This window comes from Grus americana, chromosome 1, assembly GCF_028858705.1.
Source record: "Grus americana isolate bGruAme1 chromosome 1, bGruAme1.mat, whole genome shotgun sequence".
Lineage (NCBI taxonomy): Eukaryota > Metazoa > Chordata > Aves > Gruiformes > Gruidae > Grus > Grus americana.
In genome coordinates, this window is record NC_072852.1 from 195547433 (window position 1) to 195560514 (window position 13082).

The 13082-nt window shown below is 48.6% G+C and overlaps 1 protein-coding gene across 1 annotated transcript; it reads right to left on the reverse strand.

The window, feature by feature from the left end:
• Positions 1-340: 340 nt before the first annotated feature.
• ALOX5AP (arachidonate 5-lipoxygenase activating protein) lies at positions 341-9429 on the reverse strand. Its single transcript, XM_054839145.1, has 5 exons — positions 9308-9429; positions 4177-4276; positions 2876-2946; positions 1828-1909; positions 341-1194 (listed from the first exon to the last, which is right to left on the reverse strand). Exons 1-5 carry the CDS (start codon positions 9375-9377, stop codon positions 1032-1034), a joined length of 486 nt encoding a protein of 161 aa, XP_054695120.1. The 5' UTR covers positions 9378-9429; the 3' UTR covers positions 341-1031.
• Between the last annotated feature and the right edge of the window lie 3653 nt (positions 9430-13082).

The following is a 13082-nucleotide window of genomic DNA, read 5'->3' on the forward strand; positions in this document are numbered from 1 at the left end:
AATCAGACAGGCTTAAGAGCTTAAGCACTCATAGGGTAGCAGTGTTTAAAAAGATTTCGCTGTCCTGTTTGCCTACCTTGGTCCGCTTCTCTAATCAAACCACTCCTCGGTATAGACTTGTAGGGGCACATTGTTAGTGACGGAGGCAGAAAATTGAATTTGCTAATAGAGGGGGAGTTGTTAAACGCACATCCTTGTGAGGCCGTGCCCAGGGCGATTAGCAGCTTGCACAAAGAGCCCGGCGTGGCTCTCCTTGCTCCACTCACCAGCCGGCTGACGAGCCATGGAGCATTGGGATCACGCACCAGGCGAAGGAGATGGGAGCAAACAGATTTCATCCTTTTAGACTGCTTTATTAAACAAAGCCAAGCAAAACAAAACCAACCCCACCGTCAATACACCAGCTCCTCATTTACACAAGACCCCTTTCCACAGTTCTGGGAGAACAAAAAGGCTGAAGTGTAAATGAGATCAGTGTCGGGAGCCTTATGCACATGAATATTTATCAAGGAAGACCAGACAGGGGCCAATTTGCCACCCCCCTGCAGCAGCGGGAGCTTCGTCGTCAACAAGTGGGAGGGAGAGGGTAGGTGAAGGGGCTGGCCCGTGCCTTTGCATGGGCAGGGGTGTGCAGGATGCTGGCCAAAGGCTGGATAACTGCGGGACCCATCGGTCAGGAAGGATGCTGAGAGGCTCCTGGGTTTGGGGACAAAAGCTAAGTACAATGCAGTTACGAAGCAAGCATACGATGTCCCTTCCAGTCATGCAATCAGCTTGCAAGCTGCAGTTTATGGAAAAAAACTCTAAAGAATTAACTGGAAGTTGTTATCATTCCTTGGGCGTGCCGAGTGATCACGATAAATCTTTTTTCTGAAGGAAGAAGCAAGGTTAAATCAAACTACAAAGCCCATCGAGCATGAGATTTACAGCAATCTAAAAGGGTTATGGGTTCATTTCTTAAACAGTTGAATTATAGCCGCTTCTGGGTATCGATATATTAAGCTTACTGACCCCCTCAGTGCTGGGGGGAGCTAGGGGATGAGCAGCAACGGAGAGATTGCGCTGGTTATCGTTTTTATGTGCATTTCAAAGTCACTTCCAAAAAAGAAGATGAGATAGTAGTTGAGTATTCCAGCCACGGACATGAGGAACAGGAACAAAATGATGCGCTTTCCAAACAAGTAACCGGGAGTGCTGAGGAGACAGAAAGAGGGTAAAGCAATTCATTAACGTACGTCACCTCACGTGAGAAGTCCTCAGACTTCAAACTCTGCTGTTGAGACCAGCTGAAAGGCAGAGGGGTCTGAGACAGAGGGGGCAAATTTCTGCCTTGTCTTGCATTGCAAGGCAGCTGCGAGCTCCTAAATGCCATTTTCAGGATCCATTTCGATTTGGCCTCCTGTGCTCAACGTAGGCTGCTGCTTACAAAAGTGGCTGTTCAGAGGGACTTCTATGTCTTCTCAACCATAACAGGCTGTGGGACAACCTTGTTCCACATGTGTGTAATGAGCTTCATTAACATAAAGGGATGATCTTGTGCAAATAGTGGCACAAACATGCAAATGCGTGGGTTTGCAGAGGCTGTGAGCAGGAGCTGCTGAAGCAGCCACTCTGTTCCTGCAGCTCCCCTGACCCCAGTGCCGCTGCACCCCTCGTGTGTCCCACAGCTCCTACCGTGCACCCAGAAGAGGGGGGCTTTCCTGCACTACCCCGTGCAAGCAGCCATCGCAGGCAGCACCACGAGCTGCTGTGCCTGTGGAAGTGGCAGCATCCGGTTGCGCTGCCGCCGCATCCCAGAGTTTGTAAAGATGCTCTGCAAGTCCTTACCTCTGCGTCCTTTCCCCGAGGTAGCCCACAAAGTACTTCTGCCTCACAAACAAGTACATCAGGCCAGCAAAGGCGGCAGGAGCTGGGTAAAGAGTAAAACAAGGCGTTACAAACACCAGCCCAGGTCTCACTGTACATACTGTCCCCATCTGCTGCCTGGGCTGGACCAGGAAAGAGCAACCTGCAGCCTCGGGCTATGGGATGAGCACTGGAAGCAGGACAGAGACCTTTGCATGGGAAAAAGAGTGCTTGCCTTGCCCTCACACCAGCTTTTCTGAAGACTTTGTGGGTGAAATCCTGCCTGCAGTTGCAGAAACCCAATGTGGGTCATGCTGGGCTCAGGAAGGAGGGTGCCAGCTCAGGCATTGCTTTCACCAGAAATAAAAGGCAGCTGATAGATGCACTTCTTTAGGAGCAGGTGGAGGACTCTACTATGGTCTAAAACTCATTTCTGAGCACATAAAAAGGGACTTTTCCTCTTTTCTCCCTAACTCTTGCTTTCCCCAAACCTGAAGGCAAAAGCCCCTCTTATGGTCAAGAAACTCCTCTCTTGCAGAAGGAATTGCCATGGACTCCAGGAAAGTACTCATATTAATCTTAGGACAATTCAAATTGCATTGAAGGGGATCATATTTAGAGATGCAGGTAAATACTCCTGGGCTGCCTTCAGCACTGGGAAGGGCTGTCAGCTCTGGCAATTTAATCAGATGAGCCCATTTCCAGTCCCAGGGGTGAGTAACGTGGCATCCAGCATTCAATTACTAAACCCTCCACTCAAAACAGAGGTATCTCATCTGTAATGCCTATATGGGAAATGTTCCTGGCCCAGACTGTCCAGAGACACGACTGGGAATACATCTGTTGGCATAAACTGTGCCAGGGAGTGTGCTGCTAATTAAACAACATGGGTAGCTGCAGGACAGGTGGGTGAGACTGGTCCCCCCGCTGTAGGAGAATTTGGTCCTTGGAAGCATAACCTCTGAAACGCTCACCATCCCTTGTTGAAAGTGGTGCAAGGTTGAAGAGGGGAAAAAAACCTGTGTGTTACCTTGGCTGCAGAGAAGGCCAGCACACCAAAGCATGGCCAGAAACGTGGGGTATGCGTGTCCGCAGTTCTGGCTAGAAAGGAATTTGTTAGAGAGAAATCAGAACATGGGGAAAATACAAACAAAATGTACAAAACAACATGTTTCACCAGCAAAGGCTGGTGGGGTGTGAATTTGGGCTGTGTGAATGCTGCTGTGGGTGGGCTTCTACCCCCAAGCGGTGGGAGGCCCCCGACCTGCCTGCGGCTGCTGTGGGGCAGGCAGCTGCCAGGGGCTGGCTGGGTGTCCGTGCCCGAACACGGTGGCTGCCTCACCCGCAGGGCTGCTTCCCTGTTTCCTCACTCGGATAATGGATGCCTTTGTCCAGCCTGATGAGGAAAACAAACTGCCCCACGCACACGTCTGGCACCTGTGAAAGCCGCTTTCCTCCTCTAACCTGTTTGATCACGGCACATGTATAATAGATGCTGTGTGCTTTATTGGCTTGGAAAATCCTTGTAATTAAGTCATATTAATCAAGCTATTGGCATTGAAAGCTGCATGAAACCAACAAAAGGAGAATCGCACCGCAAATAGGAGTATCTCACAGAGTTAACTGGTCTTCGCAAGGGAACAGGAATGACTTCCAGATGCTTCCTTCAGCTGGGAATGCTTTCCGAGGGGGAAACGCTCTGCCCTTGGCAGAGGTTGCACACCTGGGAAGGGCAGCACTTGAACGTCCCATCCGGTTTCAAGCTCATCATCAGTACTTCATGGGTAATAAAAAATATTTTATGTTCTTCTGGGTTGGAATTAATTTTCCCCTCTGCTCTCTCTGAAGGTATGTCAAAGACAAGAGGTATGGATGTGGTGGAGAAGCTGAGAGCCACATGCTGAGGGAGCCGCCGGGGTTCGTACAAGCTCTGCCACCGACCTGCTCCTCAGCAAGTTGGCGTCTCTCTGCCGGCTCTTCCCTTCTGAGCTGCAGTGCCCTTGGGACACCGGCTGTGCCTGTATCACACTTCCAGCATTAGCTACTGCTGGGTGAAATGGTTCCCAAATGAAGGGACATAGGGGCTGCAAGTGCAATATAAATACAGCATATGGTGTCCAGATGGGAGCTGGGTTCACCAACAAACATACTGGAGAACCACGGGTCTGAACACTGCCGCAATGCCTGCAGCAAGGGATTGTGGACAAAGCCTTCATCTGAGGGTATTTGGAGCCCACCTCTGGACCCCTAAAGGGTTTGGATTAAACCTTAATGAAGAGAGAGAAAACCCCCGCTCTGCCCCCACCAGCTCCTCAGCGCTTGCCTACTCACTTGGCAGTGTAGACACGGTCAAAGGCGGAGGATCCCGGCCGCTGGAACCCCTTGCCGTTGCAGTGTTTGCTTTCATGCTCCACTTTGCTAGCAAAAAAAGCTGTTAAAAAAACACAAAGTATTTGATCTAAGATGTAATTTGGAGATATTGCAGAAGCTGGGCTTTGTGGGCTCAGGTCTGTTCTCATGAGCATCCAGGCTGGATGGCAGAAGAGGTGCAGGATGTGGCCAGCGTGCTCACTCTGTCACCAAGGTATAACCAAACCCACTGTGCAAGGGCGCAGTGCGATGTAACCTCAGATGTCCCCATGTGTTAGGATGTGACTGGCAGCAGGTTCTCACCTCTGAGCCCTGCTTCATCCCCGCACTGCACTTCTGGCAGCCCGCACCACTGTTTGCTTCACAAGTACAGCCCAAGCTTGGTCCTTTGTGCCCACAGTGGGGAAAAAAGCTTTCCAGTCAGAGCTGCCAAACCCAATTCTCACTGTCTAATAGAGCAGGGAGACAAAGGAGCCTCTTCTCTTGTAGTGATACCCATTTGCCAAACCAGGGACATCCTGCAGGGCTGGTTCATTTTCCAGAAAGCCCCATTGAAAACCTGGCCCTGATGGCTGATCTCTATGTGTCCATATTGTACGTATCCTCCTTTTAAGCAACAGTGTCGTGCCAGGTTGTTAGCTGCTGCAAAAATGCAGCACCTCAAGATGATGTATCATGCGCTTGACAAACATGTTTTATCTGATGACACTAAACCAGAGACCATCAATCATGTGTCTAAATACATCTGACAGAGCCCTGGACAGGCTACAAGCTGCAAGCTTTGTATTATTGTGCATCCCATCTCAGTGTACCCAAATCACTCTATAGTTTAGAATATTAGCCAAAGATATATATAAAAGATAAACCATCAGGAAATACATTATTATAACAATAGAAGTAAACTTGATAAGCTGCAGGATTTCATCACTGGTGTCTGAAGAGTTACCTCTTTTTTCCCCCTCACTGATGCTGTAAATAGGTCTTTTGTACTTCCATTGCCCTCACTAAAAGCTAATGAGTTTTTTGCCTTCCAATATCGAGTGATTCCCTGGGTACATACGGCCTTTCTCCAGAGAAACCCACAATGCTTTAAGCCGGCGTCCCCACTCTGAGCCAGGCTGCAGACCCTCCCACTGCCACCAGTGAGGTTCACTGGCCAGCTCCTGGAGGGAGCAGACAATGTCCAGTGGCACAGCCACCAAGACCTCTTAGCATCTCCATCCGCCCACCACCCCAGCCTTTGGCATGAGGTTATTAACCTGCCTACATGATCTAAGAGGACCTAGTTGAAGAGGACTAGGTTGAACAACTTTGTTTTGCCCAGTGCAAAGCTGCAGTGATGGGAAACCACTTCCTGCAGGTCTGGGACTGCATGGACTCACTGGGATATGTAGCATACCTTTTCCCTTCCTTTCAGCATCTATGTGAAATCACTAGAAGATGCCACAGCTTCAGAGAAAGCCAAGAGTAAGCTATATATATCTCCTTCTCTGCTGCTGCAGGTGCTGCCACTTCCTAAATGCCAGCACGCCACTGCAGAGAGGCTCTGCGTTGTTGAGAGCCATCAGGCTGAACATGGACGTGGTCAACAAGGACAAGAGCTTGGAAGTGCCGGTGGTGACACTTCTGGTGCACAGTCTCTGGGATCAGTGCTGGGCAGGCCTGGGGGTGCTGGGCCTCCTGGGAAGGATCTGGCTGTGGAGGTCCAGGCATCTGTCCTGGAAGCTCTTGCCATCTCTGACATGATGTATGGATCCTTGGTCAAAGGACTGGGCAGTAGGGCAAAGGACAGAGGTAGGGTTATCATGTACACCTGCACCATGGATGTTTTGGATGAGGCTTTGTCTCACCTCACTTCAGAGGCATTGAGGAGTGCTGGGGAGATGGATGTTTTCCTTCTGTAAAGAGTGGGTGACAGAGGGAAACAGAAGAAAGGCACCTCGAGAGGTCAATCCATCCCTCAGAGAGCTACCGGCATGAGAGAAACCACCCCACTGGAGTGCTGATCTTTCTCTGTTGACTCAAGAAAGAGCTTAAACAACCACCTCACATGAGGTGTTGTCATAGTTTAGCCCTAGCCGGCAGCTAGGCAGCCAGCAGCTAAGCACCATGCAGCCACTCGCTCACTCTCTCTTACCCTCCACCCCCAGCCCCAGTGAGATGGGGAGGAGAACTGGAAGAAAAAGGTAAAACTCACGGGTTGGAATAAGGACAGTTTAATAGGACAGCAAAGGGAGAGGGAAATAACAACAATACTAATAAAAGAATATACAAAGCAGGTGATACACAATGTAATTTGCTCACCACCCAGAACCCGATGCCCAGCCCATCCCTGAGCAGAGATCCCTTGTCCCCAGCCAGCTCTCCTCCTGACATGCTGGGCACGACATCATAGGGTACTGAATAGCCCTTTGGCTAGTTTGGGTCAGCTGTCCTGGCTGTGCCCCCTCCCAGCTTCTTGTGAAAATTAACTCTATCCCAGCCAAAAATCAGGACAAGTGTCTACCTCTTAGCTAGTGAAAATTCCTGGGTCAATTACCTCCAGCCCACCACAGCGGCTGTATTTCCTCAGGACCATGTGGACCCCCAAGGTGAGGGCAATGAATCGGAGGGAAATCCAGCATCTCACCGTCATATGGAGAAGTAAAGCCTCCTGCTTCAAGTGAGCTTTTTGCCCTGAAAGTGGCTCCCCAGATCTGTGGCTCCTTAGCCCTGTCAACCTCACACGCCCCGCAGGCTCCCAAAATTTTGCCAGAAGGCAGCCTGAGAGGTGGGTCCTGGCTGCCTGAGGCTCAGCCGGGCTGAAGCTCTACAGAGGACGAGAGCAGGGCTGACAGACCACATCCAGGGGTGGCCCTCGCTGCAGGTCTGCGCTCCTATCTCAGCAGCGTTGGGCTCCTGTTAACCTAGCACTGGGGAAATGGGAGACTACAGCATGAAGCAGCTTGCAACACCAGGGTTATATTTCCTGCTCTTTACTCTGAACCTCAAGGCAAGAGGGTGGTTTCACAAGCCAGCATGAGATCAGTGAGCAGAGCAGGGCTGGAGCTGAGGGGTTTAGTTCAGCCCAGCTGTACCAGGAGATGATGCCCTGAGCCTGAACCACTGCAGTCCCACTCTGGTCAAGTTAACGTTCAGTCCAAGCCTGGTTGTTTCACAAGTTCATGCCAACAGAAACCATGCGCTGAAGTTCCAACCTGACGAGTGCTGGCAAACCTGCAGGTTGCCCTTTCTTTCCATTGACTTTGCTTTGATTCCTCCATCCCATTCTGCTCAGTGATGACCACTGATTTTCCCTGAAATTTGCTGAATTGCAGCATCTCTCTGATGCAAGAACAAAACCTAGAGGTACATGTGTGACTCACCAGCATCCAGCCACACGAGTCACTCCGTAGGATACAGAGATTCCTGACACAAACAAGGTGACAGTAAATGGACATCAGACTGGGGCAGCACCACAGTCCACCTCCAACTTTGCGAATAACAGCATTCACCCCAACTGTTTTCTAATCCTGCACCAAACGCAGAAAAGCATATAAACCCAAATTTATGTGGTACCAACTTCACGTACTTAAAGACAGTCAAGCAGATACCCAAGTGCTTTGCTGAACCACAGCCACAGTAAGAGTTCAGTACAATTGATATCCCCTGATAAGCATTTCTACTGCCATAATTATCGCATTTGTTGCAGGACTGCATATCAGTACAGTCTTTCTAGACAGAAAGCTTGGGAGGAGGAAATCAGATGATGCAAGGTCTGAAGTCATGGTTTAGGGCTGTGTGCCACTTGTGCTTGGCACACTAAGTCCTCTGCCAAGCACTGCGCTGCCCATTTGCAGCAGTTGGGTCAATAATCTCACAGACAGATTTCCATGAGGTAAAAGTACGTGTCGGGCTGGAAGGCAAATGCCTGAGTTTCAGAGTGAGATGAAAAAACTCTATATAAAGTCTTCTGGTTAAATAGCAAGAAATGTGTATTTGACACAGTTTTTTAATTGCAATATGTGCTCTGATCTCAATGTACTATATTCTGGTGACATCACACATTGTGCATTTACCAGAAAACAGCTTTGCGTTAAACGATGTGGCATTCAGTGCCTATGTCAAAACCAAACCAGTCTGCATCTCTTTTTTAGCTCTCTGGCAGCCAGCCTTACGCTGAGGCTCCCACCACTTCCCCTCTCTGCAGCAGCCCAGAAATAGACCATTTCCTAGGACTAAGCATGGGGTTTCCGCTCAGTGGGAATCTCCCATTCGTACCAAGAAACCTTCACAGAAGATTTCTGGCATTTGCATCAGGCCCCCATGCCACTGCTGACTCTCCTTGAACCTGGGCGATCTCAGTGCAGCTGGGGTAAAACTCACTCCCTTCTCTGTATTCTGGGCACAATTTCCTGCTAAAATTATTAAGTATTTGTAAGAGACAATGATCAAGTTAAAACCAGATTTGCACAAGAGAGAAAGTTGCTGTTTTATTTTATGAAGAATAGCATGGACTATAGAGGTCTGAATAAGAGCTAAAAATAGGAAACTTCTCCATTGCAGCAAATGCGCAGTGTTCTTGGGACTGCAGTTAATTGAGATTAGTTGGACTATAGGATCTGGAGATGCAGGAAAGCAGGAGAGCTGCCTGCCCACAAACAACCCGTACAGGCTCCTCCGATGAGCCGGTGCAGTTTTGCTCCCGTGCCCAGGTCTGACCCATCACAGCCCCTCAGGGCCCTAGTCCCTTCCCAGCTGGAGAGCAGCCCTGGCTGCCCACATTAGGGACTTTAGCCAGGAAAGGAGGTCCCAGTCATCAGTTCTACACGCATATTGTCACACCGTACCCCAGCATATTAGTCCTTTCATTAGCTGACATATGTATAACAAACTTACTCTAGAATATTGCAGAGTAGGACCATGCGACTCCCAAGGTACTGCACAACAGCATGCAAAATTATATGCTTAGAATATTGTTTCTAAAGCCAAAGTCATACCTAAGCACACACACACTTACAGCCAGAGATCCAAAGATCAGATCAGCATATATCATACTGAATTTTTCTCAGGTCCCTTTTAGTCCTTCAATAAATGCTTATTTTTGCCTTACCATTCTGGACCACACTTATCAAGGTGACGATGGCGAGCAGGACAACGCTTCCCAGAGTTTCCTGGTCCATTTTGCGAATGGGCTGTTGGGGTGGATGGTGCAGCCTCGTCAGCAGCTCAGTCCTGCAAGCACAGAAGGAGGAAGTGAAGGTCTTTCTTATCTTGCATCATGAAACACTTCCTATGGCTTCACAGGAGAGTGGCAGCACCCTGCCTGTCAGAGCTACACAGCCGCAGGCTCACTTACTCACTCATCATACACAGATGAAGCTCAGAGAAACAAGAGATAATATGTCTGTGATCTAAGAGGATACATCATGTGGAAAGATATCTATTGCCCTTCCTGCACTGGAGTAAAATTACAACCCTGTTATCTAAAGTACGTCTGGGCATTTGGCTAGTTGTGTGGAACAGTGGAAAGGCTGGAAGACACCAGCCAGGCTGCAATCATGTCATTGCCTGCAAGTGCCTGATCACCCCACAAGTAGCTGGGAGGAGAAATAATGTTGGTGAGTCCCAGTAACACTGCTGCTCTCAGATGTGTGCCCTCTGTTAAAGCAGTTTCTTCACCCTAGGTTTCCCACAGCAGAGTTTCAGGCTCTAAGTCACATGCAATAACTCATCTGGGTGGTACAGCGGTTGTAACAGCTCGAGCTGGGTGCCTCCGCAGAAGGACCCCAAACAAAGAAACCCCTGGGCAATTATACTCTTACAATCTGAGTTCTCCTCCCCCCAGGCGACAGTTCAGGCCAATAGTACTATTAGGGTCTGGGGTCTTCCCATTCTTCACTGGGTCCTTTCCTGGTCTCTAGGTGGGCCACTTCTTCTCTCTTAAAGTTGTCACTTCTGCTGACGGTTGTAGCTTCCTTGTATTCCGGCTTAAACCTGCCCTGGCGCCTTCTTTTACTTATCTAGGCAAAAGTTCAATAAAAATTCAATATATCTAGGTGAAATCATGGCTTGTGGCCTAAGGTTTTGGCAAATTCAGCCACTTATGTTAAGCTAGTTATGCCAACAGTTAGTTGGCTAGTTATGCTAAGCTTGACAACTAATATTTCCCAAGACCTCCCTGGTGACAACTCCATCAGCCTCACCAGTGAGGAGACCCCGCATCTCCAGGTCACAAGGAAAAGCTCCTGATCCATCTGGCATATTTGAACAGGCAGTACACAAATGCCATGAGCATCGTGGGTAGACACAAAAATAAGTCTTTCATTACAAGGGATGGATCCTGCCTCCTTCCCCCCCACAAATAACTCCCTGGAAGACAACAGCAGCTGCCAGCATTCACAGGCTCAGACTTCACAGTTGTACCCCAATTTCTGTAGTCTGAGCCCAATACGGCTGAATATAATTGCTGCAGCGTGTTCACACCTCAGCTTTGACACCGTGGTGGAGATGGCAGGGAAGCACAGGCTGCGGCGTTGGATGGCTGCAGAAAGTCCCACAGCTTCTGCCAGATTGCTGGAAAGCATCCTCATCCAAAGTGCATGTCACCTGCTGACCCTAACTACTCTGCTCCCTTTTGCCCATATTCTGATGGGGAAAAGCCTTATGAAAAATGCTTACCTTTAGTAGGGATTTAACACTAATAAATGTAAAAAAAGGTAATATTTTCACTGGACTGAGCCCTGGACAACTTTTTCCCCATCTGTCTCTACTCCACCACGTGCTACCCAGAAGGTCTGAGTGCCACCTAGCATCCAAACCATGGCCAGATAACCGATTACCTGTCTCTGGATGGGACACAGCCTGGTAGAAGTTCCCAGCAGGAGCCAAGCTGCAAAATCCATCTTGTTCAATGGGGACATATTTACATACAATGGTGTTTTTATCCAGTCTGTCTAACATGCAAATTATTATTATCTGTACTATTAGATATGGAAAACTCTCTGGTACTTTGGGTACAAGCAAATATACAGAAACACGCTGGCTGAGAGGTAGGTGATTAACACTGTGAGCTGTTAATAGGAAAAGGCTGTCTTTCTGGGAGACCTTCCCTACAGTCCATGCAGACATGACTGTGTGAGAAGCAAGGCCATAAATAGTATCTAGGTTTAGATTTGGCTTGTGATATTTTCTCCAGATTTTTAACTCTTGGCAAATTTGCTTTAGAAAAAAAAACCAAAAAAACCCAACCAACAAACTCAAGAACAAAAAGAGCACTTTGAGGATGTTTTTATTTGGACTGAAGTTCTCTTTCTTGCCACAAAATGGTCTTTTCTTACTAGAGCATTAAAGTTTATGTTTTGTGGTCTGCTGAGCACAGGATTGTAGCTGGTATTTAAGGATGGTATTTAATGCTAAGCTTCTACTAATCTTCTGAGGAGGAAAACCCATCACCTAAAAGCGGTTGCAGAATTAAGTCAAAAGAGGAATATTGCCCAAGTGGAGACCAGTGCTGTGACGGTGAAGAAAAGACCTGTGCATGGACACGGGCAGGCAGGAGGGAGCTGCGGAATGGAGAAGGTGAAGGAGACAGCACAGCAGCAGGATGACTCCCAGTTGTCCTCCCACAGCAGGCACTGATCCTTCTCTTCCTTCTGCCTGTTTTACACTGCTGTAAGCCTACCAGGCAGCTCGCAGCTTGCTTTTGATTTACAAGGGGCAGTAAAAGCAGATGAACCTGCTCTGAGATCTGTTCCAACTTGCCACGAAAATGCACAAGCTTCCCTGCTTTCAAAGACTTCCCAAAAATGGCTTCAGTTTGGCAGGAGCCTCATGTTAAAGGGGGCAGGAATCAGGTTGCTAAGGTCTGAAGTTGCCATAATGAAAAAAAAAAAAAAAATCATAAAAACATACTAGGAGTTTATGCCAGCAGTTTCTGAGCTGGCTGACCCAAGCTCCCTGCCCCTGCCCTGTGTGCTGGCTGGATCACCTCTTTGCTTTCCTGCCGCTCACTGCCTCTCACCTCATCCTCATCCCCGCTTTGCTCTTCTGCTCTGCCCCTTCCAACTCCTGCCTGTCCCTGGAACTGCTTGGCACCGCAGGACCCGCTGGCAGCACCGGTACTTTGCCGGATACGCTCCAAAGTCATCCCTCATGTAAGTGTGTGGGGAAACAGAGCTTCACCCTCCTCCCTGCCAAAAAAAAAACCAAAACCCTCACATCAACTCCAGTGCTTGTTAAGCTGATTTCTGGATGTGTAGGGAGAAAAAAACCTTTGCAAGAGAGAATCTGTTTGGTATGGCTGCCTTAAAATAAGAATTGCAGTTTATGAGGTTTTTTTTTAAAGTGCAACATCACTCTGAGGGCTCTGCTTAAGGAAAAGCAGAGGAAATCAAAAGGGTATGAGACACACTGAAGAAAAAACCCCATCCCTTTACCAAGGCAGAGCAGCACTGTTGTAGATACGGTTGGACAGAGCAGAACCCCCTTGAGGAGGGAATATTATCTTTTCATACCCCTTGGTACTGAAATAGCTGCAGGATGGAAGGAGATTCTGGCAATTTTTTTGCAATCTAGGGAATGGCCCTTGGCAAGGGAGGTCTAAGGTGGAGCCAAAATGACTCTGGAAACAGCTTCTGCCATACCCACACATTAAACTGGTCCCTCTCCCTGAGGCCTAAACATCTGGGGGGCTCTTGTGGGATACACATCCCCTTCTGTGGGATACACACAGGATCACTGTCTGGGTCAGGCAAAGCTGGCACCGCCTGAAAACCCTCTCCATCTGGGAGAAAGGCCAGTGCAAATCACCTCCATCATGTCCCACTTGGCCATTTGAAATAGGGGATTTTCTCAAGAAGGCAAAAATAAAAAGGAGGGAGGGATGG

What these genes read in the sequence shown, in the direction of transcription:
- ALOX5AP (XM_054839145.1), bottom strand. Translation starts at nt 9,377, where the DNA reads ATGGACCAGGAAACTCTGGGAAGCGTTGTCCTGCTCGCCATCGTCACC. An exon ending in GATAAGTGTGGTCCAGAATG is followed by an intron (nt 4,277 to 9,307) that starts GTAAGGCAAAAA and finishes TTTTTTTAACAG; the next exon opens with CTTTTTTTGCTAGCAAAGTG. An exon ending in CTCGGGGAAAGGACGCAGAG is followed by an intron (nt 1,195 to 1,827) that starts GTAAGGACTTGC and finishes CTGTCTCCTCAG; the next exon opens with CACTCCCGGTTACTTGTTTG.